The 26,773-nt window shown below is 42.2% G+C and overlaps 1 protein-coding gene and 1 pseudogene across 1 annotated transcript; one reads left to right on the forward strand and one right to left on the reverse strand.

Moving 5' to 3' along the window:
* The first annotated feature begins 142 nt into the window (after nt 1-142).
* On the forward strand, nt 143-25,341 carry FLVCR1 (FLVCR choline and heme transporter 1). The gene is made up of 10 exons (XM_045188505.3): nt 143-1,099; nt 7,642-7,786; nt 13,260-13,400; nt 16,116-16,183; nt 17,317-17,420; nt 18,861-18,971; nt 19,497-19,602; nt 20,025-20,136; nt 24,699-24,766; nt 24,941-25,341. The coding sequence occupies exons 1-10, from the start codon at nt 362-364 to the stop codon at nt 25,013-25,015; spliced, it is 1,668 nt and encodes a 555-aa protein (XP_045044440.2). The 5' UTR covers nt 143-361; the 3' UTR covers nt 25,016-25,341.
* On the reverse strand, nt 4,647-6,314 carry LOC112317766 (cell division control protein 42 homolog pseudogene; annotated as a pseudogene).
* Nucleotides 25,342-26,773: the final 1,432 nt, after the last annotated feature.

Below are 26,773 nucleotides of genomic sequence, written 5' to 3' on the forward strand. Positions count from 1 at the left end.
CTCGGTGCAGCTGTCTCTGCAAACTTGCTGCCGCCCCGCCTCCCACGGAGATTCTCCCATTGGCTCCCGCACCGCGAAGGCAGCCGCTCATTGGTCGGTGGGCCGCGAACGCGCGGTGTTGCGACACCTTCCGGGCAGGCCGGGCGCCCCCGGCTGCTCGCGTGGAGAATTACTTCGCTTGCGGATCTGGGATCCTGTTTTGTGGTTACATCCCACATTCGGCCTCTCTCCGCCGGAGAAAGAGCCCCCGGAGCAATAGGCCAAGAGGTTGGGGTACAGGGAGGGCCTCGGGTGCTGGGCCGGGGGTGCGGGGCCGGGGAGGAGGCTGGGGGCGCGAGGCGGCGCCGGCGAGCCCAGGGACATGGCGCGGCCGGACGACGAGGAGCGGGTAGCGGCAGCGCCAGGGCTCGCGCCCGCAAAAGGATACCTCCCAGTCCCGGAGGGCTCGCCAGCCGGGAAGACGAGCGCGGAGTCACAGAGCGAGCCCAAAGCCTGCTGCCTGGCCCTGAACGGAGTCCCGCGGGACAGCCCCGCGGCTGCCTCGGGAGCCCTGGGCAGCCTGCAGATTCAGCTGGCCCCAGAAGAGGAGACCCAGGTTCGGCTGCTGCCCACGGACCCCGGGAAGGAGACCCCAGGGGCCGAGGGCTCCCTGGTGCCCCGGACGGCTCTCTCTGCACGGCGCTTTGTGGTGCTTCTGATCTTCAGCCTGTACTCGCTGGTCAATGCCTTCCAATGGATCCAGTACAGCATCATCAGCAACGTGTTCGAGGGCTTCTACGGCGTCTCCTCACTGCACATCGACTGGCTGTCCATGGTGTACATGCTGGCCTACGTGCCCCTCATCTTCCCAGCCACCTGGCTGCTGGACACCCGAGGCCTGCGGCTCACCGCCATGCTGGGCTCCGGCCTCAACTGCCTGGGCGCCTGGATCAAGTGCGGCAGTGTGCAGCAGCATCTGTTCTGGGTCACCATGCTGGGCCAGTCCCTGTGCTCCGTGGCCCAGGTGTTCATCCTGGGCTTGCCCTCCCGCATCGCCTCAGTGTGGTTTGGGCCCAAAGAGGTGTCCACAGCTTGTGCCACCGCCGTGCTAGGCAATCAGGTAAGGACTAAGATGATAAATGAAAATCAGATCCTTAAAGCACCAAATAAAGTCACAGGCCATGTGAGCTAGGCCTAAGGATAGACTCTCAGGACGCTTGTCCATAAATGGAGGAGATAGGAGGCAGCCCTGGATTAAAGAGGGATTTTGATCTATATGTGAAGACAGAACTTTGAAAACAAACTGAGCACCTAATCATCTTGCTTTGAGAATTGCCTGTACAATAATTAACTGAATTGGCCCCTGCACGCCTCACATTATAGAAAACTTGTCAGTGCAGTAATGAATGAGACTTGGGGAGGTAATATTTTTGTCACCCCCAGTATATATGCAGAAGAAAGGTGCTGGATTCTGGGAGGTTTGTTCTCCTGTGAGTGGTCACTATCAACAGCCCAGTTTAATTTTGTATAGTAGCAATTGGCAGAGTGCCTGGTACATAACAGACACTTATAAATGATTCCTAAATAAATGTTCTAGTGATAAAGACCTCACAACATTCCTGAGTCCAATTACCAATATTTAACAGTTAAGAAAATGAAGACAAATCACAGATCTTGGAATCCATTGTAAAAGGGTGGCTTACCTTGCCAGGTCTCCATAAGGGGCTTCCTCGTCTTTTCTGACACCATAGGTCCAAATCCCATCAGCATTACTAGGTAGAATGTCTTGTGTGGCTTTTTTAAATTGCATATTGAGTCTTTATTGTAATTCAAATTTTGCGTATGGAGTCCTATGATATTTTATGTAAATTGTATTGAGCAGTCATTCAACTTGAGAATCTAGTTAAAAATGTGTATACCTAAAACTTCACCTCTCTGTATATATATTGCTGCATGTAACTATGTAACAAAAGAACGTTACTTTCTTCCAGTCCACCACTTGTTTCAATATCACAAGATTCATTGAACATCCATAAAAAAGACAAGCTCTACATGCTTATTGCTTTATGTTTATTTCCTTTCTCTTAAAGTACAGAAGGGGTAGCTTGAATTATCATTGTTGTGTGTCCAAAATAATTTATGACCAATATCTTAGTTGTTTGATCCTGGATGCTTGGATTGGCACTGTTTTCTTAAAGTATTTTACATTTATAAAATTATATTCAGGATTAAGAATTCATTGAGCATGGAGTTCATTATCAACTCCATAGCTATGAGTTATCTGTTTCATGGGTGATGAATGAGAACCGTTACCTGTAGGCAGATTTCCCTCTAACTCTCAGCACACCTCAGCCTCGATTGTGGAGTGATCAGTTGTAAGAGTATTCAGTGTTATTCAGCACTCACTAAGCCCTGGCACCGTGGGACGTCCTTCACCTGCTCGTGTCCTTTAACCTAAGTAATGTAAGGCAGGAACTGTTACTCTCTCCATTTGATAGATTCAGAAACTGAGACTTGAAGAGACGAAATTATTTTTCTAAAGCCACACAGCTATTTCGTGGCAGCATTCACACTCAAGTCTGACTCCTGAATCCTTGCTTTTAACTACCCATCCAGTACTGACTGCCAGGTCTCCAGCCTGAGAGAAACTTCTAAGATGTAGACCAGATCATGTCATAACCCTGCTTTGAACTTGCCGATGATTTCCCGTAGTACGTAAAATATAAAGTCTACTTTGAATCACAAAACCTTACTAATCTTCTTTGGTTCCTTAAATAAAACTAAACTTGCATTTTGCATAAGCACCTTTGCAGAAACATCCACTCAGCCTGGAATGTTCTCTGTCCTAGGATGACATTATGACATCCTTATTGTCTCTCAGCTTAAGTTCACTTCAAGTATCATTCAGTGGCAATTCTTGACAATCCCATTTAGAGTTGCCCATCACTTATGACATCATTATACCTTAATTCTCCACGTGGTGCTTGTCACTGTCTCATATGTTTATATATGTATATGTTTGTAGGTTAATCTTTATCACTCACGTCCCATCCCCACCATTAGACTATAAATTTCATGAAATTAGGCACGAGGTCTGAATGTACACAGCTGTATCACCAGCATTTACTACAGTGCCTGGCACACTGTAGATTCTCTATAAAATTTATTGACTAGTGTATGAATGAGTTTCAGACTCATAGATACTGGCCAGCTGGATATTTCCACTTGGATGTCCCATACGACCCCACCAATCAAAATTGACTTTGTCCCCTAGCTCATTTCTCTTCATGTCTACTGTCGCTCACTTAGCTTTGGCCACCTGCAGCTCTCACCTAGAGCCTGCTAACTGACCTTTCTATCTGCAGCTCTTGCTCTCTTTCCTCTATTCGCCACCTTTGTCCAGTGTGGTCCTTCTATCAGCAGATCTTCCTGGGAACTGCCCTGCACTAGCCTTCATTACCCCTAGGATAAAATTAAAACTGTCTGTTGTGACAATGTGTGACCCTCCAGCTCGGCCTCCTGCCAACTCCTCCCCACCTCCCTGTTCTCACATACACACTTTCTCTGCTCTGAGGGGAACTGTGCTCTACTTATAATTTCTCACAAGGTCATGTTCTCCCTTCCTTTGTACATGGTATCCCCTTGGCTGGGAACACTTCTTTACTTGGCTATCTCCAATTTCTTTAAATTTTTTTTAATCCTCATCTGAGGATATGTTTATTGATTTTAGAGAGAGGAACAGGGAGGGGGAGAGAGAGAGGGAAAGGAACATCAATATAAAAGAGAAACATCCATCAGCTGCCCCTGTACACGCCTGAACTGGGCATCGAACCCACAACCTGGGTATGTGCCCTGGCCGGGAATTGAACCTGCAGCCTTTTGGTGCACAGGACCACAATCCAACCAACAGAGCCATTTAGCCAAGAAAACCCAGTTTCTTATTCAGATCTTTGCTCCTTCAGAAACTTCTCCTGAACTTCAGGTGGGTCCAGGGCACTCCTCCAAAGCACTGCCTCGGCTGGGATGGTCACATGTTCCAGTCCGCCTGGGGTAGTGCAGGCCCACTGTTGTCCTGCGTACTTGCTCCCAGAGCCGCTTTCACTCTGAGGAGTGTGCTTGTTTGGCTCCTGAATTACTTGATCTTCCCAGTCTTGTCACTTCAACCCCTCCATCACAGTATCATACCCACCACACACTCCCGTGTGTGTGCGTAGGGTTCTTTGTTTGTTTAATACGTCTGAGCAGAACACATATGCAAAGAATGGAAACATGGGAAAGCATTGGTTCGACACTAACGAGTCTACGAGAATTAGGACTTGGGGAAGGTAGAGATTACCTAGGTTTTTAAAATTTTTAAAAATTGGAAGCTGCCACCAAAATCAGCTGATAAAATCCCTATTAACACTTAAAATGAGTTTTCATAACTCTTCATGATTTTTACTAGACTAGAGAGCCTCAACTGGCTGCTCTAGGATTCCTCATGCAGACACAAATAAGGGGATCCCCCTGACTGGTCCCCATGCTGCTACACGCTCTCCCCACCCCTAGCTTCTTCACGAAGCGGGTCTCCACCCCATAACTGGAAAGAGGATGTGAATCATCCCACAGGCATCCGACTTCCAGCGCCACCCCTCGGGGACACCAGGTCTCCGTGTGTTGTAGGGCACCATGTCACAAACTGTTAAGCTGCACCTTTATGCTAACCATGTTAAACAATGACTGACAAGGAAAACATGTTGCTTTTTTTTTTTTTAATTACGTACTCAACCCACTTGATATTATTTCAAAAGGTGCAATACTTTTCTTCATTTATCAGGGACAGAAGTTAGACAGTAACTTCCAAAAATCAGCAAATGGCTAACAGATTTCCTGGAAGGTCGGTCACATCTGGACTGTATGCTAGAAAAGAGGAGGGGCAAGTCAGGTCCCACCCACTTTCATGGGTTTCATCAAATACCGACTCAGGGAGGAGAGAACAGGCAGCTTTCAAAAAGGAGTACTTATTAAGTGAGGCACTTGCTATACTCCTTGCTGAGAGCACTGGGTGGGGAACATGTTTTCTAAACTAGATCTAGGAAGTGAAATGTGGAATCACTCCACCTTCCTCCCCTAAAGGGCTGTCCAATGCTTAAGGAACTTTTAAAAAATGACTAAATAAAAACGAACCCTACACACACTACCCCCCAAAAAAAGGAAGAAAGGAAAAAAAAAAAAAACCCAGATGTCCCAGATCACTCTCCAGATGGCACCCAGGAGCAGCTTCAACGACCTGAATTACTCTGCTACAGGGTCATCGCAAGCATCCTTGCTTTTAAACAAACAAACAACATTTTTTTCTGAAAAACAAAAACTAGGACTGATCACCTTTCTGGCAATACACAATTACTCAAAATTAAGTAGTACCGAGAGGCAGAAAGGGACCACGCCTCTGGGCCTTGTTTCACATGAGAGTACACGGGTAGGGGCCGTGCGTTTGTCATTCCTGCAAAAACGAGTTTTAATTTTCAGTCTTTAGTTTGATTTAAACGTTGCTTTTAGTGTGATGCCGGCACCCGCTGTGCAGAAAGGGCTCTGGAGAGATGCTCACAGCAGCACACACCTGCGGCCCTTCTTCGGTTCTGGAGCTCCAGGGCAGCAATATTGCTCCGTCAAGTACATTCTCTGGGCCTTGCTGTGTGAGTGCAGGACAAGCCAGGTACTTGGCAGCGTTCAGGTCACCGGCCAGCTTTTCAGCAGTCTCCGGAGTGACAGTCTTCTGTTGGTTCCTGGCAAGTTTCTCAGTAGTTGAGGGTCATCTCTGAATCAATTTGGGTCCCAACAAGCAAGAAAGAAGTCTTCAGACAGCGCTGAGTTATCTCAGGCACCCACTTTTCTTTCACCTTTTCAAATGAGGATGGAGAGACCACTGGAAAACAGACCAGAAATACATCTGTTTGCGGGTAACTCAGTGGTCGTAACCTGTCATAATAATCCTCTTGCCCTGCAGTTTCAGAAAGTCCGAGAGTGTATGGCTCACCGCCGATCAGCTGACAGCACAGTTGTCAAAAACAGCTGGTTCATACTCGGAGGGAAATTTGTTTGTATAGGGTATCGGGAGACGCGTTTTACCACCGGCGCCCTTGCCCACAACAACGCACTCCATTGTCTGCCTTGCTGAAACAGTTCTCTGTCCACTTTAAATATTTCCAGGGATGCCTTCAGCCTCTCTCCGCCGGGGCGTTCCTCGCCACACACTCTTGTAATTACCTGTTTGTCTCTAACCTGCTTTTTGTAAGGGAGCTAATGAAATATTTGGCAAATGTCATCTCTGCCTTCCTCCCTTTTTTGAAACCCATTTCGGGCCCTTCCTCTTGACTTCCGTTGCCCAAAGAATCTAATATTTCCCTCCACTGGGCCTCCTTTGATACTTTGATTTTATTTCTCTCGTTGTGGTTCTCATCATATTCAGCCTCATATTTCCCTTCCTTATGTGGATTTCACATAACAAAAAAGAAACCATTTTGAAGTGCGTAGTTCCGTGGCATTTCATACATTCACAATGTAGTACCATCATCACCTCTGTCTAGTTCCAAATCGTTCGCATCCACCCTCAGAGAAGACCCAGCACCCACCGAACAGTCCCTCTTCATTCCCTCTTCCTTCAGCCCCTGGCATCGGCTGATTTGCTTTTTCTCTCTTGATTTACCTATTCTAGACATTTCCTATGAATGGAGTCATACAGTGTGTGACCTTCTGTGTCTGGCTCCTTTCACTTAGCATATTTGCAAAGCTCGTGCATCAGTACTTCGTTCCTTTTATGGCTGAATGTTTCACTCTATGGATACACCACAATTTGTTTATCCATTAACCTTGTGTGGTTTCTATCTTTCGGCTATTATGAATAGGGCTGCTTTAATATTCATAGTACAGTAGTCAGTGGTTATTTGAAAACCTGTTACCAGTTCTTTGAGTAAATAGCTAGGTGTGGAATTGACAGGTGAGACTGTGTTTCCCTTGGAAAGGAACTGCCACATTGTTGTCCGTGGTGGCTGCACTATTTTACACCACTAGCTGGACAGGCTTCCAGTTTCTCCACAGCTTAACAACATTTGTTCTTCCATTTTTGTTCTATTATAGTGTGTATGAAGTGGTATCGCATTGTGAGTTTGATTTGCAGTTCCCTAATGACTAATGGTATCGAGCATTTTTTCATGTGCTTGTTGGACATTTGTATACCTACCTTCTTTAGAGAAATGTCTGTTCAAGGCCTGCGCCCATTTTTGAATTGGGATGTTTGTCTTTTTGTGGTTGAGTTATAACCATTCTCTATATTCCGGATAGTAGACCCTTCTCAGATACATGATTTGCAAATACTTTCTCCCGTTCTGTAGGTTGTATTTTCTCAGTCTTATTTTGCATATTCTTATTCCCCTTTCTGATCATAAGCCTCTAACCTGATAGCGGCATCATTCAGATTACAGATGGGAGCTCAGGGAATGTTTATTGAATAGGGAGGATATTTGTCCGCATTTTCTTTTTAACAGTACAAGTAAGAACATGGTGCTTTAGAGTTTACAAAAGCACCTGACATACGCTAGCTGTCCTCTTTCTGTTGTATTAATTGGCAGTATGTACTTTTTTCTCTTCTAACAACAGCTATTAACAGGACTGTTTGTTTTACAGCTTGGAACTGCAGTTGGTTTTTTGCTACCACCAGTTTTAGTGCCCAACACACAGAATAACACAGATCTATTGGCTCATAATATCAGTACCATGTTTTATGGAACATCAGCTGTCGCCACACTTTTATTTGTTTTAACAGTGATTGGTAAGTGAATTATTTTCCCTAAAGCTTAAGTAGATCAATGCATGACAAACGTAGGAAAAAAAGTAACCAACCCTGAAGATTTGTATTGCTATCTCAAATGCCATTTGCTTGTTTCATTCTTGCTGTGTCACTGCCTCCCTCAGGGTAACGAATGCTGTAGCCCTGGGGCTCTGTTACGGTCCATCTATTTAATATTGCAAAGGGTTTGAAGACTAATTCATCCCATTTGTGCCCCTACTAACTCTTCTTCCCTGATAAGTGTCAGTTTCAAACACATTACCCGCCTCCTCTTTGCATATTCCTCTACATGATCTGCATTTTGTGCTAACCCAACCGGGAGCAAGTTCTTTTCAATGCTTTGCAATGATGCAAATAGGCGACAGCCTTCCTTTGAATGATGAATCCTTCTGAGGATCCTCAGTTTAACAAGTCACTGGATCTGAAAATGTCGACCAGGGAATGATCCTGGGCAGTGGCAAGCTGTTCAGCAGAATTTCAAACTGTGGCAACTGTCTACTTGTTAGGCCCCCCAGCAAAGCACTGCTGCCACCAGCCGTCCCTGCGTCCTCGGCGGGGCCTGTCTCTTGAAGCAGTGAGTCCAAATCAGCAGCACGCTGCCATCATCATTTTGGAAGCAGGTTTGGGAAGGTCTGCTTTTTAAAGTTTATTTTTAATGGGAAACAATTTCTATTTCAGGGGAAGGGATTGAAGAATATAGCTGCGGACAGAGCTATGATACCGCCCTTAGGCAGTCAGTGTATCTTAATCCGAAGAGGAAAGGAACTTTAAAGTCGAAAGGCCATCTTTTAATCATTAAAATTTACAACTACATTGGGTTTTTTAAATTTATGTATTAATTTTCACCATGGCTACAATAGTAATGAAAAATTCAAGTTTTAGGATCTCCTGATAAGAAATCCTCAGTTTTCCAAGAAAGGAATGCTGAAGACTGTAGAGAGTTTTGGTAGAGACTGCCTTTACTGGTGAACTTTGGGATCCGGGTACAGGAAGCTCGGCCCACTTATTTAATTTCCCTTAAGATAATGAACAAAATATTTTCTTGGTAGTATAAAAAATATTCTGACGTATGTAGCCTACTTACGGTTGGTTTGTGTTTCAATTAGTGGGTGGCGTTTTTGCTGTGTGCAGAGGACTGAAACAGGCCAAATTACCCCTGTACTATTTCAGCAGCTTAAAAAGGAAGTTTTACAAGAAATCTATATTTTTAAAAAACAAACTCTTATTTTTCTGATAGCCATATTTGATTGGCTGGATGAAATATAGTTCATGTGCATTTTGCATTCATAGGCCTTTTATGCAGGAGGGATTATTAAAATATAAAATTCTCTTTTTTTTGATTGCCTGTAAATCTTCACATAAATTCTGGTTTTCCTTTTTTTTATTGTCTTCAATTGTCTCTTTGAAAGAAGTGACAGAGTAACATTGTATATAAGATATCCGTTGATGTGAAATTATTATGTACATGCTCACATGTGTTCAAACATATATATGAGATGCTACAGATAGAAGATTTTTATCTGTTAAAGGGAGGAGGACAAAAAAATGATAATAGACGTGACCATTGGCATTATCACCCTGTGTTATTTGAGAAATTAAAAGAACTATTTGTGTACATAATTACTTATTTATGTTCTCATGGCTCGTGAGTAGACAGTGGAAATAGAAATGCAGGTGGGGGAGAATGGAAAAATGGGACTGGAAATGGAATAGGAAAACAAGGGCTCCTTGTCCGTTTTTGCTCGTGACCTGTACTTTTCATCTCATGATACCAAGTGTAGTAGAAAAGTAAGGTGATATATATTGTGATGTGAGTCTTAGGTTGAAAATTGTGACGTTTAAATTAAAAAATTTACCTGTTTCCTTGTATCCAAATATTTCCTGTTGAGGGAAATTTGGGTTATTTAAAAGCCCTTACTGAAAGGTCCCTAATTACTGAGAGACAGTCCTACTTTCCTCTCAATTCCACCCACGAATACTACTTTGGGAGCCCCACCAAATCTTATAAAATAGTTGAGGTGGCTGATGTTTCCAGCAATGTGACGTACACTACACTGGCACTTAGCTCTCTTCCTAAAACGCTGTCTTGAGCGCTCACGCCACGCACCGCTCTTACCCTCCCTCACGGAGCTTGGGGACCAGCCACCTGGCACTTCTGGGAATTAACACAAGCCTTCCACCGAATTGGCACTACCACCCCTTTCTTCCTGGGAGGACTCGGTCATGGCCTCTAACATTCGATTGTTTGATACGAACCAAACATGCTTACAGGCCCACTGTCCGTTTACCTCACTGAACCCTCACGGCCCCGGGAGGGTGACACTATGATTATCATTCCTGTTTTATAGATGAGGAAACTGGGCACAGAATTCCAGAAAATCTAACTTCCCCAGGGTCACAGCTACTGAACACCGAAGATTAAATTTGAGCCTAGTCAACCTAATTCCATATGTAAAATGTTATATATAACCATAATCACTTTAATTTTTACTTAATCTTTTTTTGTTGTTCCAATTCAAATTCTTGCCTCAGTGGCTGTTGTATTTGAAAGCTCCACAGCAGAGCAGCACAGGTAACCGAAGTGTGCCAGTTAAACCCTCCCCATCGTCACGCACTGAAGTGAGTGGATGACAGAAAACAGGAGCAATGGAATCAAAGTATTTAATGTTAAGGCACTTAAACACATGAGCGTATCCGTGTGTGCACAATTTTACTTTTGATTCTTATACGCAGGATATTTATATATGAGCTGCTATTGCAAACTTTTCACAAAAATACATTTTACTTCATCCATAAGAATTTCAGGCCCCTGAGATATATTTAGTCTCTGATTTTTACAAATAAAAAAAAATCCTCAAAAAAATAGTGTAAAAGAAAGTAGATAAAAAGTGTATTGTGTGTAGCTCTCAATAATTATAAAATCCTTTTACATGTATCATGTCATATATTCCACATAATAACTTGGTTATTCCAATTTTTTGGATGAGGGAGCTATAGTCAAAGACAGGAACTGACTTCTTCAGAGGCAGGGCCAGGGTTCAAACACCTATTTGCCTTATAATAAGTTAATATGTTTAATGTCTGCTTGAATTACCCAGGGACAAATAATGAAATTGGAAGATAATATAATTATCTAGTTTCTAAAAGTAGAAATGGCCCCATGAAGATGATTAGCCACTTCATCATGGGAGAGAATGTTTGAATGTGGTGCCCGGAGTCTTCTGGGTTCTTTGTATGCCTGTTGCTGGGGGGTGGAGAATAACTGCTTTAATAGTTCATTATTTTATTGGCCCAAGGTTTCAGTGGGGAGAAGAGAGTAAGAAAGCAGTTGTTTTTCAGTTTCAAAGGATAAGAAAAAAAGCCATTTTTCGTTCTTTGAAAATGCAATACAGCTTAAACAGGGTCATAGACCAATGGGTTTTTGTTCCTTTTTCCTTTCGTACAGACTTAAACCCAACTTTATTACATTGTGTAGCTGGTAGATACAGGCCTGATTTTGTGTGAGAGGGCAGTTGACTGCCTGAGACAAAAAGGTAACACTTGTATTCAGAAAATAAAATCTAGTGGAGTTAAAGGCTATCAAGAATTGTTTTTATTTTGCATGTGAGTTCAGAACTCAGCCATTTAGACTTACTTTACCAGAGCAAACCCTAAAGAGACCCAAGACTCTGCCTAAATATTCATGACTACCTTGTAAGCGTTTTTCACATTCTGAAGCTTTGTTTTACAACTGTGCGAGTTCTATATTATCAACATTAATAAAAGAGATATCTCCTATCTTAACTAGGACACTTTCAGGAAAGACGATCTCAACAGTGCAAGGAGCAGATAGGGCGAAAGGAAGAGAAGGAAGTGCAGCAACGTAAAGTTTTTATGTCTACCCGTCCTCCCATGTAAGGATATTAAACAGTAAATATGTATGAGTTACGTCTCCTCTTGCATTAACTCAGAGACCTGTAAAAGTAGAAGTCTGTTTTAGTCATAGCATAATTAATCAATGTTATGGTGAGTAGAGAACTTTATTTTATTTTTTTTATTTTGAGCAGCAAGCAGGAGAATTAGAGAATTACAGTATTCTATAGAAGTTTTAAGGGTGATGTCTTTCACAGTGATTTTCAAACCTGGCTGGGTGTTGATAGCATTTGGAGAGTTTTGTGTTTAATACAGATTCTCAGGTTCTGTTCTGCAAGTTCTGATTCATTGAGTCTTGGATAGACTCTTAAAGTTGTATTATTTTTAAATTCCTATATGATTTTGATTGACAGCCAGGTGCATGAGATTTAGCCCACTTTTGAACTACAAAGCAGGCCTTCCTTGTTGGAAGAAATAACCACTATTAAAAGCAAAAGAAGTTCTGATCTTTTAGAAAATATTACTTGTTTTCTGAATCCATTTACCTTTTTTTCTGGTTTTTGAATTTACCCTATTTCATTGATTCTAAAATGTACATTTTTAAATGAAATCTCTGAAATTGAAATGTTTTCAATAATCAATGGCATGTCATGGTGGCAACTGAGACATGATTACGTGAAGCCCTGTTGATAACCCGGCAAGATCACTGAGTGCCCCATCAGATCGTCTCAGTTTTAATGAAGCACAGAATTTTCCATTTGTTTTAGTTTAAATTTTTGAGTCAGTACTAAAACTAGATTTTAATTTCTGATGTGGCAAATTTTAGCAGACCATCTCTTCTATGAAGTCGTCTTGACTTCGGGCTAGCCAAACCCTACAGAAATCTCCCCTTAGCCACCTTTTGCAGGAAGTGTGTAGATCCTTCCTGCCCAGCACAAGGGCAGTCTCTGAACGGCTGGCTGAGAAGCCTGTGAAATCTGTCTCTAACCCCATAGACAGGCTGTGCTGAGCCTGGTAGAATCCGAAACCATGACACTTCATGTCCCTCAGCTCTACCCCTAGATTTTCCATGCGCAGCTACAGTGAGTCAGCAAGAAGGACCCAGCTCTGCTCCCATGCATTCACCCGGACCTTTTCATTTCTAGAGGTATAATTGGGTAGATAACCTTTATGTCAGATTTCAGAAGAAATAGTTGCTAACTCAAGACAAGCCTCTCAAAGTTCAATAATATATTGTCTTGCTCATATCTGATATTACTTCTAATTATAAATTGAACTAAATTTAGCAGTAGAATTGTTGAATGCTTAATAGAATAAAAATTAATCTTGCTTAACTAAAAATAGAATAATCAGTGGGCAAGGTTGTAACATATTATTAATGATTTTGGGGTTTTTTTTGTATGTTTGTTTGTTTCACAGTTTTGAATGGGCCGAATCTCTGTTTTAGTCACTTTCAGTGACAAACTAGTCATCACTTCGAAGTTAGTGAAAAGTGAGAGGCTTCATTATTGGACTTTCACTACCTCTTTAAACTTAAAGCGAATTTACTATGCTCATTACGGAAGATACATTTATTTAATTACCTTTTCTTGTATGTTTCCAGCATTCAAAGAAAAACCTAACTATCCACCAAGTCAGGCCCAAGCAGCTCTTCAAGACGGCCCCCCTGGCGAGTATTCCTATAAGAAATCAATAAGGAACCTGTTCAAAAACATTCCTTTTGTCCTTCTATTGATCAGTTACGGTAAGTGGTTTTCTTTTATCCTCTTTGATGTCTATGTAAACCTTTGAGCATTGTAGATTCTTTCCATTGAATCTAGTGGCTTGAGCTTTAGTTAATGAGGGAGGTTGGTTAGCTCTATAAAAAGAGTGATAGTAGAATCCTAAACGTAAATTTTGAACTCAAAGCAAACACTTCAGGATGGATTTTCTTACATGTTTTTAAAGTAAATACACCTCAAACAGGGAAGCATTGTCTTCTTTTGTGGGTTCTCATGGATATTCTAGGTCCCTTCTGAACTGTAGTTAATGACTGCTGTAAACATGTGGGAAATGCCACCAATTGTTTTGTTTGACCTGTGCGGACTGGTGTCGATCCAGACTACTTGATCCAAACTAGACATTAAGGTCACCAAGACCAGTTCTACCTTTAAACAAGTCTCATCCTTCCAGATCTTTCAGGATGGCTGGCAGATACTCATCTTTACTCTGCAGCTTTGACTGCAGACACCAACTCACTTGGTCGGCTTCAGAGATTTTGACAGTTCATTCTTTGTTTCTTACATTAATGCTGTTCTATCAGCCACCAAACCCCCACCCCCCATATCTGTCTTACTGGCCTTCAGAAATTGCTCTCTGCTGTCTTCTTTACATTTTGGGGGGAGAGCACACCTTAGTATATAATTGTTTTACAGCTTGTAACAAATTATGCCCTGACCTAAGCTCTCATCCTTTTACCAGGATTAATTACTTTTTATTTTAGTGGGAATAGTTAAACACAAAAGCAGACCATTTAATCTAATGGATTTTTATGTACCCACCACCACTCAGCTGAACAGTTACCATCATTTTGTCATTCTTACTCTATCACCTCCCCTTTTCCCTGGAGTATTTTAAAGCAAATCCCAGGTGTTACAGCACCTTATCGCTAAATACTTCAGCATACCAACTTCCTTTTCTTAATTTTGCTGGTTACCTCCACTGGTTAGCTTGAATCTAAACCACTGATTAGGAAGGAGAGGGGTTCACTATTATCTATTAGAGCAAACTCATTTCTTTAGCCTGTCATTTAAGGTGGCTTTTTTCCAGTCTTCTTTTATCTCTCACTGTTTTTCAATACAAAATTCTCTTTCAACCAAGTTTCTAGCCAGTCTTCTGTCTCACACACACATGAATATGCCTCCACATGCATTCGTATACTGTTAATTCTAGTCTCTAATTGTGTGCCATTAGTTCTTGTATCTGAAATGCACTCCTTTTTTCTCAAGCAGTTTTACAAGAGTTAGCTCAACAGTTATCTCACTCATTGTTCATTTCGTTATTTATTCACTTATTCCATCAGTAATTACTAGATATCAACAATGATGCCCTAGATGCTGTGTGAGCTAGGAAGAGGAATGATACATGATTTCTGTTCTGAAGTAATTATGATTCAATTGGGGAGATAATAGAAACACCTGAAAAATAAACGGCAGTGTAAGAGGTATTTGTCAAAAGGTAAACACGAGAGGAGTTGCACAGCAGGTGCGTGCTAAGGGCACACGCTTCCATGATTACCAAAGCAGGAAGTGGGAAACGTCACTTTCGCTCACGTTTAATGTCATATGGCCGTTCCATTCAGTGACTGGAAAGAGAAAAACTAGAATATTTGTCAATAGCTCTGATGACTAGATCGGGATCAGGGTTACCTCTGAGGAAGAACAGGAGAGAAGGGTGAGGTCAGGGAAGGTCTAAAAATGAACCTGAAGCGAAGGTGGCGAAGCGTTCGTGTTTGAAAAAGCTGGGTGAAGAGTAAGAGTGTTTGCTATGTTATTCTCTGTACTATTTTGTACGCTTGAAATATTTACTAATAAAAAGAGAGAGAAAGAATAAACTTAAGTTTGAACTAAGTTAAGAGACTTACTTGAAGTCACACATCATGTGCAAGGAAAAACCAGGACTCGAACCTCTTCCTGCTTCCTGATAACCCGCTGTTTTTATTTTTCTCTTTTGAAGTGTTCTTTAATTAATGCCATCTTACTAATTGCTGCGTGAGTCTTGCTGCAGGGGTGAGACCTCCAAGGCAGGGTTTCTGTCTTATGCCGTAACATGCAGTAGCTCGAGTACTGTGTGGGGGCTCAGTGAGCGAGCTATCTCTTCATTGCCATCCACGGTATTATGTGGGGGGGTTATGATTTATGGTCAGTTCATTAGCGTGCAAATAATAACAGGGTGCAATGACAGGATTTTCCTATCATAATCTCTAGTAAGCTGAGTGCTAATTGCATCCGTCCACATCCTGACAGGGAATGGCGAGAGTTGATTTTTTCTGTCAAGTGAGAAATAGATTACCGACTTTGCCAAGTACAATGCGCCCCCATGTATAATGCACACCCGCGTTTTCGTCCCACACTTTCAGGGAAAAATTGTTCACTTAAATTTTCTAACTCAATGTTTTTATTCATTAATAAAAAGACACTTGTTTTTTGGTAGTATAAAGGAATTTTAGCATTTATTTTTGAACATATTACGGTATGAGAAATTTTATGTAACAAATAATTACAAAGCACAAGAACAGATAGAAGGTGCAGAACAGAACAGATGGATAATGTGCATCCTTATTTTTCGCTAAAGAATGCGGGCAAACCTGTGCATGATACACGGCAAAATACAGTATATTTTCACAATTGTCACGGAGAACTCCATAGCACTCTATGAATTAGTAAATGGTACGTTTACAATTTTCTGCTTATTGTTGTAGGTATCATGACCGGGGCATTTTATTCCGTTTCAACACTATTGAATCAGATGATACTGACATACCATGAGGTAAGCTTCCGACAACATTGTGTTGCTTGCCGGGCCAAGAATTCCCCGTTAGCAGTGGGATTCCGGTTAGATGACCGTCAGATGAAAGATTTATGACCTCGTTGCTGTAAATGATTTACATTTGTTTTAATTGAGAATACATTTACTCCAGTTCGTAAAACACACGAAATGGAAAGCAGAAATGATTATAGCTTTGACAATGCCTGTTTTCTATTTATTCTTTAAAAAAAATTTTTTTTATTCTCATCTGAGGACATGCCCACTGATTTTAGAGACAGGGGAATGGGGGGAGAGAGAGGGAGAGAAACGTCAGTGTGAAAGAGAATCATTGATCGGTGCCTCCTGCACACACCCTGACTGCAGCCCAGGCATGTGACCTGACTGGGAATCGAACCTACGACCTCTTGGTTTACAGGACGACACACCAACCAGCTGAGCCACACCAACTCTATTATTATTTTTTAAAGCAATGATGTGATGGGTTGTATGGAAAAAGACAAAAATTTTAAGGAAAACCAACACAAATATAAAGAAGTAAATATCAAGCTCTGACCTCTCTTTGCCTTTGAAAGAAGAGAGCAGTTGTAATATGTAAAGGCTGTCTGTCGGGTTAACCTCCTTTTCAGACATCAGTGACTTACTTAAGAATTCTAAGAAAAATCATTGTACTTCTTATTGTGGAGGATGAAGAAAATTTTCCCTAAAAAAAAAAATTTATCGATTGAGTTTTAGAGAGAGAGCGAGACAGAGAAACACTGATCTGCAGCCCCACTTGTTTACGCACTCATTCATGGTTGCTTCTCGCATGTGCCCTGACCCGGACTGAACCAGGGCCTTGGTGTACCGGGACAACACCCCAGCTGACTGAGATATCCGGCCAGGGCAAGAGAATTTCCTTTTGATTTCTCCATATTTTAGGGTATTTCCCCCTGATTTTAAAACACAATAGAATGTCCTTTAGATGTGCTTTGCCTTTCCCCATCCCCATCCTAAAACACATACTGAACCTTCCTGTTATATTGTGTGCTTGATCATATCTGATTAACTCCACTGACTATAGGAAGGCATGGGAACGTGAAGGATGTCTTTGAAGTAGACGTGTCTGATCAACTTCTCGTGAAAATTCTTTTAAGGGAGAAGAGGTGAATGCTGGAAGGATTGGGTTAACCCTAGTGGTGGCCGGGATGGTGGGCTCCATTCTTTGTGGCTTATGGCTGGATTACACCAAAACATACAAGTAAGCAAAAGTAGATAAATGTATGGTGGGCAACCCAGGGTATTTTGGTTGTAAAGAAAACTTTGCTTTTTGTTTCCAAAAATTGAAAAAACGTTATTACTGCAAGACTCGGATACTAGGCACGCTTAGGTTCCTTTCTCTTCTGAATGTATCTGTAGTCTCTATCTTGGCTTATTTTGTTGGTCATATTTAGTTCAACTGGGAGAACTTGCATACACTATGAACCTCGTTCACCTGCAATAATACTCATACATACCACTTCTATTCTTAAAAAAAGTCCTTTCTGAGAAGCACTTAACTTCTGACAGAAATTTTATACTGCTCTTTTCTCATGTTGTGAGCTAGTTTTTGTTTGTTGTAAAAACAAACAAAAACTTGTTCTTTCCTATCAGATTATTATTATTGAGCCTAGGGATTATTGTGGTAAAAGGTTTTGACTAATGTGCCCTCGACCCTAGCACCACTTAACTATAACACATAATACAAAAACACTATTAATTGTACGTCTATATGAAATCACAAAATGCTGATACAGAAGAAAAAGTGAGTAACACCAACTGGGAGGCTGAAAGGGGCTTCAGAGGCAGCATCTTTTGCGCTGGGCCTTAAAAAAATAGCTACAGTTTTTTTAATGGAAACTCCATCTGCTTTGGAGGAATGCATGCATGAATGAATGAAACCGAGGTGAATAAATGGAATGAATAAAACGTGGAACTGTGTCCTGTGCACCTTCAAGGCCCCAGATATGTTTAATACCTTTATCTAAACCCTTTCAAATTACCTCCGATCCTGAATTCTCCGGGATAGTTCTCCGACAGCTTCATTATCATGAAATGGTACTAGAGTGAAACCCACTGAATTTCTAGATGAAGGGAGATATGTAAAGGGTTAAATTTATTAATAGTTTTTGATTTGCGCACTGCGCTCTCAGCTAGGAAGGCACTTGTGGTAGAAATGGGAAAGACAAGGCATTCGCATGTGAAAAATTAAATAATAATATTACAGACTGACATAGTTGTCGTAAGTCCAATAGAGGTCAAGTGACAACTATGTGTGTAGTAAAATGATAAGGGAATTCAGAAGAAAGAAACAATGGTATAAGCTTCAAAGGTTAGGAAAGGCACTTTAGAAAACGTGGACTTTAGTCTGAGTCTTGAAATACAGATAGGGAACCATGCCCTTTGGAGACATAAAAATGATTTTATCCATGTGAACATTCCTCCCTGTATGAGCAGTAGACGTGGCATGGGCTTTGTTGTCTGCTGCTGTCGAACTTTAAGCCTGGAGCCCATGCTTTGGTGGAAGTATTTTGCATAGATAAGGGGAACCTAATCTTGAACACCAAGGTATGTATTGCTGTGTGGACAGAGGAGTAGTAGCTGACCACGTGATTTTTATGTGTTTCTGAGGTAGTGCTAATAATTTTTTGTTTTGTTTTAGACAGACTACCCTGTTAGTTTACATTTTGTCTTTCTTTGGAATGATCATATTTACCTTCACCCTGGACCTTGGACACATCGTCCTCGTGTTTGTCACCGCAGGGGTGCTGGGGTAAGCGTCGGGCGTGCGTTAAGGGGCTGGTGGCAAGCGGTTGTGATTCTGAAGCCTATTACTATACTATTACTGTATTTTACTATTATTGTAATACTATGACTATATTTTTTAATTTTTCAAATTCATCCAAGACTTCTTTAATATTTTAAACTTTAAAAAATTCATCCTGTGCATAAAAATGTATAATTCTTTAGAAATATAAAAAATAATCTTAAATTGTGTTTTGGTATACATAGGTGAAAAATGGATAAGCCTTACTTAGTCCAAGTAACTTTATTTAGTTAGATAGCTGACTTGGAAAAGTAGCAGTACATTTTTCTCAGAAAAAAAATTAGAAATTGTTTTCTCTGTCAGTTCTGGTGACCTTGGACTGACTGATGAACAGTAGTGCCTTCCTTGCATAGATCAACTTCAAAACATTCCCTTATTTGATCATTGAAAGAGGCTGAGAAGCAGAATGATCGCCTCAGTATGTGTTACCGTCCTTCTGCTAATTCTATAACTCTGGATCTAATTTCCTAGTTTCTTCATGACTGGTTACCTTCCCTTGGGCTTTGAATTTGCTGTCGAAATCACGTACCCTGAATCTGAAGGCACTTCATCGGGTCTTCTTAATGCTGCCGCGCAGGTAACCCTCTGGTTCCCTTCCGCCTGAGATGATTTGTTCACCGAATATTCTAGGGGGGTGATGAGTTTGCCCTAGATTTTGTTTTAAAAATTCCAGCTTTCAATGAATATTTGTAGAAGCCAAATCAAATGAATACAAGAGCTAAGGAAAATTCTGGGGAAAACATTATATTTATTTTTAAAAACTGGCCCGGGCTCAGTTGATTGAGCATCAGCCTGCTGACTGAAAGGTCATTGGTTCGATTCCCAGTCAAGGCACATGCCTGGGTTGCGAGTCAGATCCCTGGTTGGGGTGTTACAAGCAACCAATCCATGTTTCTCTCCTTCTCTTTCTCCCTCCCTCCCCCCTCTTTAAAAATAAATAAACAAAATCTTTTTTTAGAAAAGTGAACTTGATAAAATAATTCTCTTATTTTATTTTAGATATTTGGAATTTTGTTCACACTGGCTCAAGGAAAGCTCACATCAGACTACAACCCTAAGGCAGGAAACATTTTCCTCTGTGTTTGGATGTTTGTAGGCATCGTTTTAACAGGTACATACGTACATTGATTCTGAATGGTTTGGCAGGACTCAAGGAGAAAAATGAGATAAAAAGCAGGATATTACTTGTTTTCTTTCAGTGATATGAATCTGTTCATTTATCTTTCAGGTTTCAAATTCAATACAATTACTAGGCATAGAAAACAAAACTGTTGTAACAAGAGGCCGTAAGGAGCTGGAGTGGACAGTACCTGGCCTTAGGTTCTGATTCTATTACTCCCTAGCTGTGTGACTTTAGACAAACGACTTAAGCTTTCGAATCCTCCTTTCCTCAGTCATAATAGGCTGTTTAGGAGCCTGCTTTCGAGGGCCGTGAGGATCGGTGAAGGTGGTTCATGAAAAGCCCCTAGCGTAACATCTGACACCGAGGACATGCCTCGTCAGGTCAGCTATCGCTCTAATGTGGCAGCGGCAGGATGACGTCAGAGGGTGGGGGTGGGACGAGCGTTTGGCATGATTAGCCAGTTCCCACTCTTCTCGGGTGTAATCAATATACGTGAGCAGGGACGTGAATAGTGCCCGACCTCTAGAGAAAGGGCCTGTTAAAGAACTTGTGTCCGCAGCTTGTCCAGGCACCTGGTGTGAAATTGGACTTAGAGACATGTCCGGTAGTGCTCTCTGGCCCAGGTTGGCTTCTGCTGTAATTCTCTCTCTGTTCATTTCTCTCTGCCCGCCTTCCCAACACGAGAGACAGAATCGGTCAGAAAGACGTGAATCAAGGCTTCTTTTCGTGTTTAGTGAGTGCCCGATCATTCATTTGAAACCCCCAACGTGGAATCTCAGCGGTAGTAAGCAGTTATTTTGGAAATACACAGCCACCGAAGGCCGCTGTCAGTCATGTACTATGTTTAAAGAGAGCGACTGCCCTGCGTCCTCCAGGGAGAACATCCTGCAGGAGCATCTGAGCTCTTGCTTCCTGACAGATGCGGTCAGTCTGGTTCAGATAAACTCTTATAAAAATTATCTGAAGATACAAAAACACATCCTACTACAAGGGAGCCTTTCCCCCGTTCTCTTTGGTTAGTAAAGTAAAACATACAAAACTGTGAGACATGTAATACAGTACCCACCTTCATATGATCTGTCATAAGGAATTCCACGTTGGTTCTTAATTTCCAGGGAAGTAACATTTGTCTCTCAAATAGTGCTCCTGTGGAACCGAAAAAGGGAGCCGTTCTGAGCTCTGTGTTCACCTTATTTGTATAGTCAGATTAATGAATGTCAATTCAAATAGTTTCCAGTCTAGAAAATGAATTGTGAATGAAGAACTTTAAAATAGTTTCACATGGATGCTTCTGCCATCTAAAAATGCTAAGTAATTTGTCTCACATATTGTGAGTATTTTTCTGAGAGAGTATGATGGATTTTATATCCAGTATTCATTTGTATGGACAGGAAAGAGGGCTGGGAAGTTCCTGAGGTGTGGTGAAGGTGGCGCCTCTTCTTTCTGCATTTCCCGCCTGGAGTTGCTGGGAGTTCTTGCTCTGACCCAGGAATCAGCATTTGCGTGCAGCAAACTTTCCTTTCCAGTAGTGACAGCTCTCCGTACAGCACATCATTTAGCCCATTTGCATCCATTGAAAACAGTAGGCGATACGCCATTCGTAGTGCTTCTAAATTCTATAATTAGCATTAATGATAGAGAAATACATGTTCTCCCTATTAAAAAAAATAAGTGAGTAGCCTCTTTGATTTGGCAAATTGTACAATGCCGCAGAGCTGCTCAGTCAGTGGCGGTCACTGCTGAATTTAAAGCTAGTGTTTTAACATCTCCACTGCTTTTAAATGTGCTCTCATTACACGCCAGCACCGGTTTCTTCCGAGTCATTTAAAGGCACTTAGAAAGGCCATATTTACCTGTCCAATTACTCAGCATAAATATCTGAATTTCTAAATCATTGGCATCAGCAATGGAGCAGAATCATAAGGGGCAGTGTGGATTTCAAAGGAAGCATTAGGCTAACTTTTACAACACCAATTTTACTTTCATCTTTTACTTTTACTTTGCTTAGTTAACTACCCACAAGCTTTTAGCTTCTTTTCTTATTTTACACTCTCCTTGCGCAGTCTGTGGCATTAACTACCATTTATACTAGTAACTCCAAATCTGTGTCTGCACATCACAATTAAAATGCCAATGGTTGAAGATAAAGAGAGAATCTTAAAAGCAGCAAGAGAAAAGCAATCAGTTACCGACAGGGACACTCCCATAAGACAGTCAGCTGATTTCTTAAAAGAAACTTTGAAGGCTAGAAGGGATTGGCATGAAATATTAAAAGTCATGAAAAGCAAGGACCTACAGCCAAGATTGTTCTACCCAGCAAAGCTATCATTTAGAATAGAGGGGCAGATAAAAAAGAGCTTCCCAGACAAGAGAAAACTAAAGGAGTTCATCATCACCAAACCATTATTGAATGAAATGTTGAAGGAACTTATTTAATAAAAAGAAGATCAAAACCATGACCAATAAAATGGCAATAAATACGTATCTATCAACAGTTGAATCTAAAAAAAAAAACTGAGCAAACAATAACAGAGACAGAACCATGGATAGAGAGAGAGAGAGCATTTTGATGGTTGCCAGATGGGAGGTGGGGGGGAATGAGTGAAGAGGTGAGGGGACTAAGAAGTACAAATAGATTGTTACAGAATAGCCGTGGGATGTAAAGTACAGGATAGGAAATGGAGTAGCCAAAGAACTTATATGCAAGACTTAAGGACATGAACACTGGTGAGGGGGTGGCCTGAGGGAGTGGGGGGTGCTGGGTGGAGGGGAACAATGAGAGAAGAATTGGGACAACTGTAATAGCATACGCAGCAACATTTTTAAAAAACTTTGTAAACGCTAAAAAAAATCTGTGCCTCTGGACCCTGGTGTCTCATACATTTCAGACCAACTTGTCCAATCCTATATTTATCTCTAGACCTGGATGTTCCATGGGCGTCTTATGCTCAGCCTGTCCAGGACTGAACTCACTGTCTTCCCATCACATGTGTTCTTCCTGTGGTTTTAGTTTCAGAGACTAGGACTGCCATCCATTCAATTGCCCAAACGAGAAAATTCAGAAGTCACTTTTTTCTTTCTCGTCTTCATCTTCATATTTTGTGTGTGTGTGTGTGTGTGTTATTTCGCATTTAATCGGCATTTTACCTGCTTTATGGTCATGTTTCATATTCTATCAAACCACCAAGTCTTATTGGTTCTATTCTAAAACATCTCTGAAACGTGTCCCTTTATTTACATTTCTCACACAGGCAGGTCTCACCATCTCTCAGGAGAATTAAAGCCTCTTAACTGACCTTCCTGCCTCTAGTCCTGTTGCCAGTAATTACCCTCCAGTAGCTGCCAGACTGAGCTCCCTAATACGTAGCCCTGTTACTAGTCCAAAAGTTCGTGCGTGTGCCAGATGCTTCAAACGGCCAGTATTCAAAAGTCAGAGTTTGGAGGAAGGGAAGGTTCCTTGACAGAGAAGGCGCCTGCTGGAGCAGATGGGGCTGGGGGGCCTCAGAGCTGCCTCAACACCATCTTAACAGAGCCCAGAATTCAGGCTGCTTTCAGTCCCGGGAAGGGAGAGAGGGCAGGGCAAGAAGTGAGTGGCCATCACAGACTTCCGGAAGGAATCACAGGGATCCCGGGAAGAGCCAGGAGTCTCTAAATCTCTTTGTTCCCTGTCCGTTGATCTTGAGGCTCCTGAAAATCTTTGATAAACCATCGTTTTGTACACATTTCCTCACCTCCTCTGAGAGGCACCCCCTGGGAAGGGGCTATTCTTCCAAAAACTCAAGCCTCTAGCAGAATTTCTCTAATGATTAGCAAATCTATAGGAGCAGCTATTTGCCTGAAGGCTGCAGGGGAAATGCAGGCTACAATTAAGATAGAGACTGAGAGCCAGCGTTTCACTCAGTCACAGGTGGATAGTGTCCTCCCCTCTCAGGTGAGGTGTCTACAATACCTGCCAACCCAGCCTCTTCCCAGCTGCCTCCCTCAGTGACCCCTGGCGACCTTAGTGCCACAAACAGGCTGTGGGCTTCCTGTCCCGATGTCTTTGCAAAGACTGCGTTCTGCCGGCCCAGGTGCCTTCCCCTCGCCTCTCCTGTGCTGGACAAGTTCCTACTCATTGTTCAAGTTTCAACTCAAATATGTCTCCTCTGGCAAGCCGTCCCTGATTTCCTTTGGGTAACGTGGGCATTTTTTCCTCCCATGCCCCACTCCACCACACGCAAAGCTGAATTATTGCAGTTACTGTACAGTGTTGGAATTGTTTGCAAGTCACGATTTCCCTAGATTGGAGGGTGCTTTAGGGAAAGATCTGCACTGTTCATCTTTGTATCCTTATTTCCTAGCATCCTGCATTTGCTCACTAATTAGTGACTTCCTAATTAAGTTAATGGCTTAGAGAGGTACTATTATTTTTTTCAGACTACAAGGATGCTGTTGTATGTTATGGCACCGCAGTGTGATAAATTTGACAATATAAAAAAGGCTTAGCAGTACTTAGAGAAAAGTATGTTCATACCCACCCTGTGCTAACTCCTGATGCTTCTCTGTTTCAGCATTAATCAAGTCTGATCTGAGAAGACACAATATAAATATAGGAATTACAAATGGCAATGTTAAAGCTGTAAGTAATAAATACCTTTGTGATCACACTGTCGAGAAACGTGTGCATGGAATAAGTGGGAAACCAATCTACCTGCTCAGCCCGATTTTTACCCCTGAGCCTGCTACTGTTGACCCGTCACCATGGCACCTGCAGACGCTGTAAATTTTCTTTATCTTCTGATTCTTTCCACAGGTACCAGTGGAGAGTCCCACAGATCAGGAATCAAAAACTGTGATGCTGTCCAAGCAGTCAGAATCAGCACTCTGAGGGGGCAGGGAAAGTTAGCATCATGTGATAGCTGAGCAGCAAGGCTTGGTTTTTAGGCGATGAGAAATGGACACGTACTTGCACTGTGTGACCCGGAAATGCAATACCCTTTTTATTTAGAGTGCTTTTGTTTACATCGTTTTAACACTACCATTTATTTAACAAGTGTCCCATTTTTAGTCTTAGATGGTCGATCTGAAAGTAAGCTTCTTGACATTTACTTTTCAAAAGGAAATGGTTTTCTTTTTTGTAGAAAACGGAAGCTTAGAGGGCTTTCTCTCGTGATCATGTGGAGGCCTGACCCCTTTAAGTCACCTAAGAGCACACGTAGTGTATTTGTGAAAATGTCCAGGAGAACCGAGTGCATGATGTATTCCTAGCCGGCTCCCTTTGCGCCCGGGAGAGCCCCTCCGTGTGACTGCGGTGTGGCAACACGCCGCGTCTGATCCACCAGGGCCGGCGTTGGCATGAGACTTCCAGACAGCTGCTGTGTAACAGGTACTGCCGATGGCCATGGAAACCATTCGGAGCGGGTCGACTTTGGTCTCCTAATGAAGCTAAGGAGCCAGACGCGGGCCATTATCCTGAGTTCTCTGCTGTGCCTTCTTTCGTAGCACACACGGTGACGCTGGGTTTTTTCACTCCAGTCTGAGGTAGAGACGTTTTATACCTTTTGGCTTTTTCACTTGTTCCTTTTTTTTTTTTTTTGGTGCAATCTATAACTTTCTAGTAAGAAAATGTCATACTGTGTATTCCTGGCTTTTCCATGGTTTCTTGTGTCGCAACGTATACTTTTGCCTTGAAGATTCCTGAGATAAGGAAACCTCTGCTCAGCCTGGGTGTTCCAGCTCCGTGGGGACCTCTTACGATGCTGGGCGTTCGAATTCTCCAGTGTCATTTTTTATGGCCCTTCCCCATTGAGCACTGTGGCCCCCAGGCACGTGCTCCCTCGGTGTGTGGGGGGCGAGGCTCCTTGTCTTCACCTCAGGCCGCACAGTCCGCTCGGTCACACGCTCAGGGTGAGCGGAACAGGACCAAACGCGTGTCCACAGTGCCTACCTCTGCCCGTTGTTTACAGTGAGAATTTAAATGTCGTTGGCATTCTGACTCTCTGAACTGATGAGGGAATACCATCTTCAGAGTAATGACGTTAAACAGCCATAATACTCTTATGATGTCCGTATAAACAAAAAGCCAATCAGATGTACTCTTGGTGCCCCGGAAGTGAATGAGCACCTCTGATCTGGGCATAGTGCACACCGTGCTTCTCGCTGCAATGACGGCATCCTCTGTCAGCAACCCGACAGTCCCTTACATGGGCTCTTCCCCTGGCGGCCGTGTCATCAGAACAACTCAACGGGGAACCACGAGCTCCAGGTCCATGTCCCGGATCTGCCTCTAGCTGTCCCTGTCACTTTCTGGGCAGCATTTCCTTCATCCGTAGAGTGAGTGTGTTTGGTTTGACCTCAAAGGTCTTTTTAAGATTTTAGATGCCGTTCACATAGGGTAGATCAAATCACTGTACCAGAGGAAGTCAAATATAGCTGAGACAGTCCCTGGGCAATTGGGATAAATAACTGTGGTCATTACTCTGTGGATACAGGGAGTTTAAAATCTGTTTATTCAGTTGCTGATAGCTCAGGCAGAATCTGCTGACTCATTACCTTCCTTAGCTATTGACAGCACAGGTTTTATGGCCAAAAATATATTTCAAGGGCCCTCCTAGTAAATGATTGTTTTTACTTTTAAAGTGTCAGT

This window comes from Desmodus rotundus, chromosome 12, assembly GCF_022682495.2.
Source record: "Desmodus rotundus isolate HL8 chromosome 12, HLdesRot8A.1, whole genome shotgun sequence".
Taxonomy (NCBI): domain Eukaryota; kingdom Metazoa; phylum Chordata; class Mammalia; order Chiroptera; family Phyllostomidae; genus Desmodus; species Desmodus rotundus.

Excerpts from the sequence above, each read along its gene's own strand:
- FLVCR1 (XM_045188505.3), top strand. The coding sequence starts at position 362 with ATGGCGCGGCCGGACGACGAGGAGCGGGTAGCGGCAGCGCCAGGGCTC. Across the intron at positions 7,787-13,259 it reads ATTTGTTTTAACAGTGATTG|CATTCAAAGAAAAACCTAAC; the intron begins GTAAGTGAATTA and ends GTATGTTTCCAG. Across the intron at positions 20,137-24,698 it reads TGTAGGCATCGTTTTAACAG|CATTAATCAAGTCTGATCTG; the intron begins GTACATACGTAC and ends TCTCTGTTTCAG.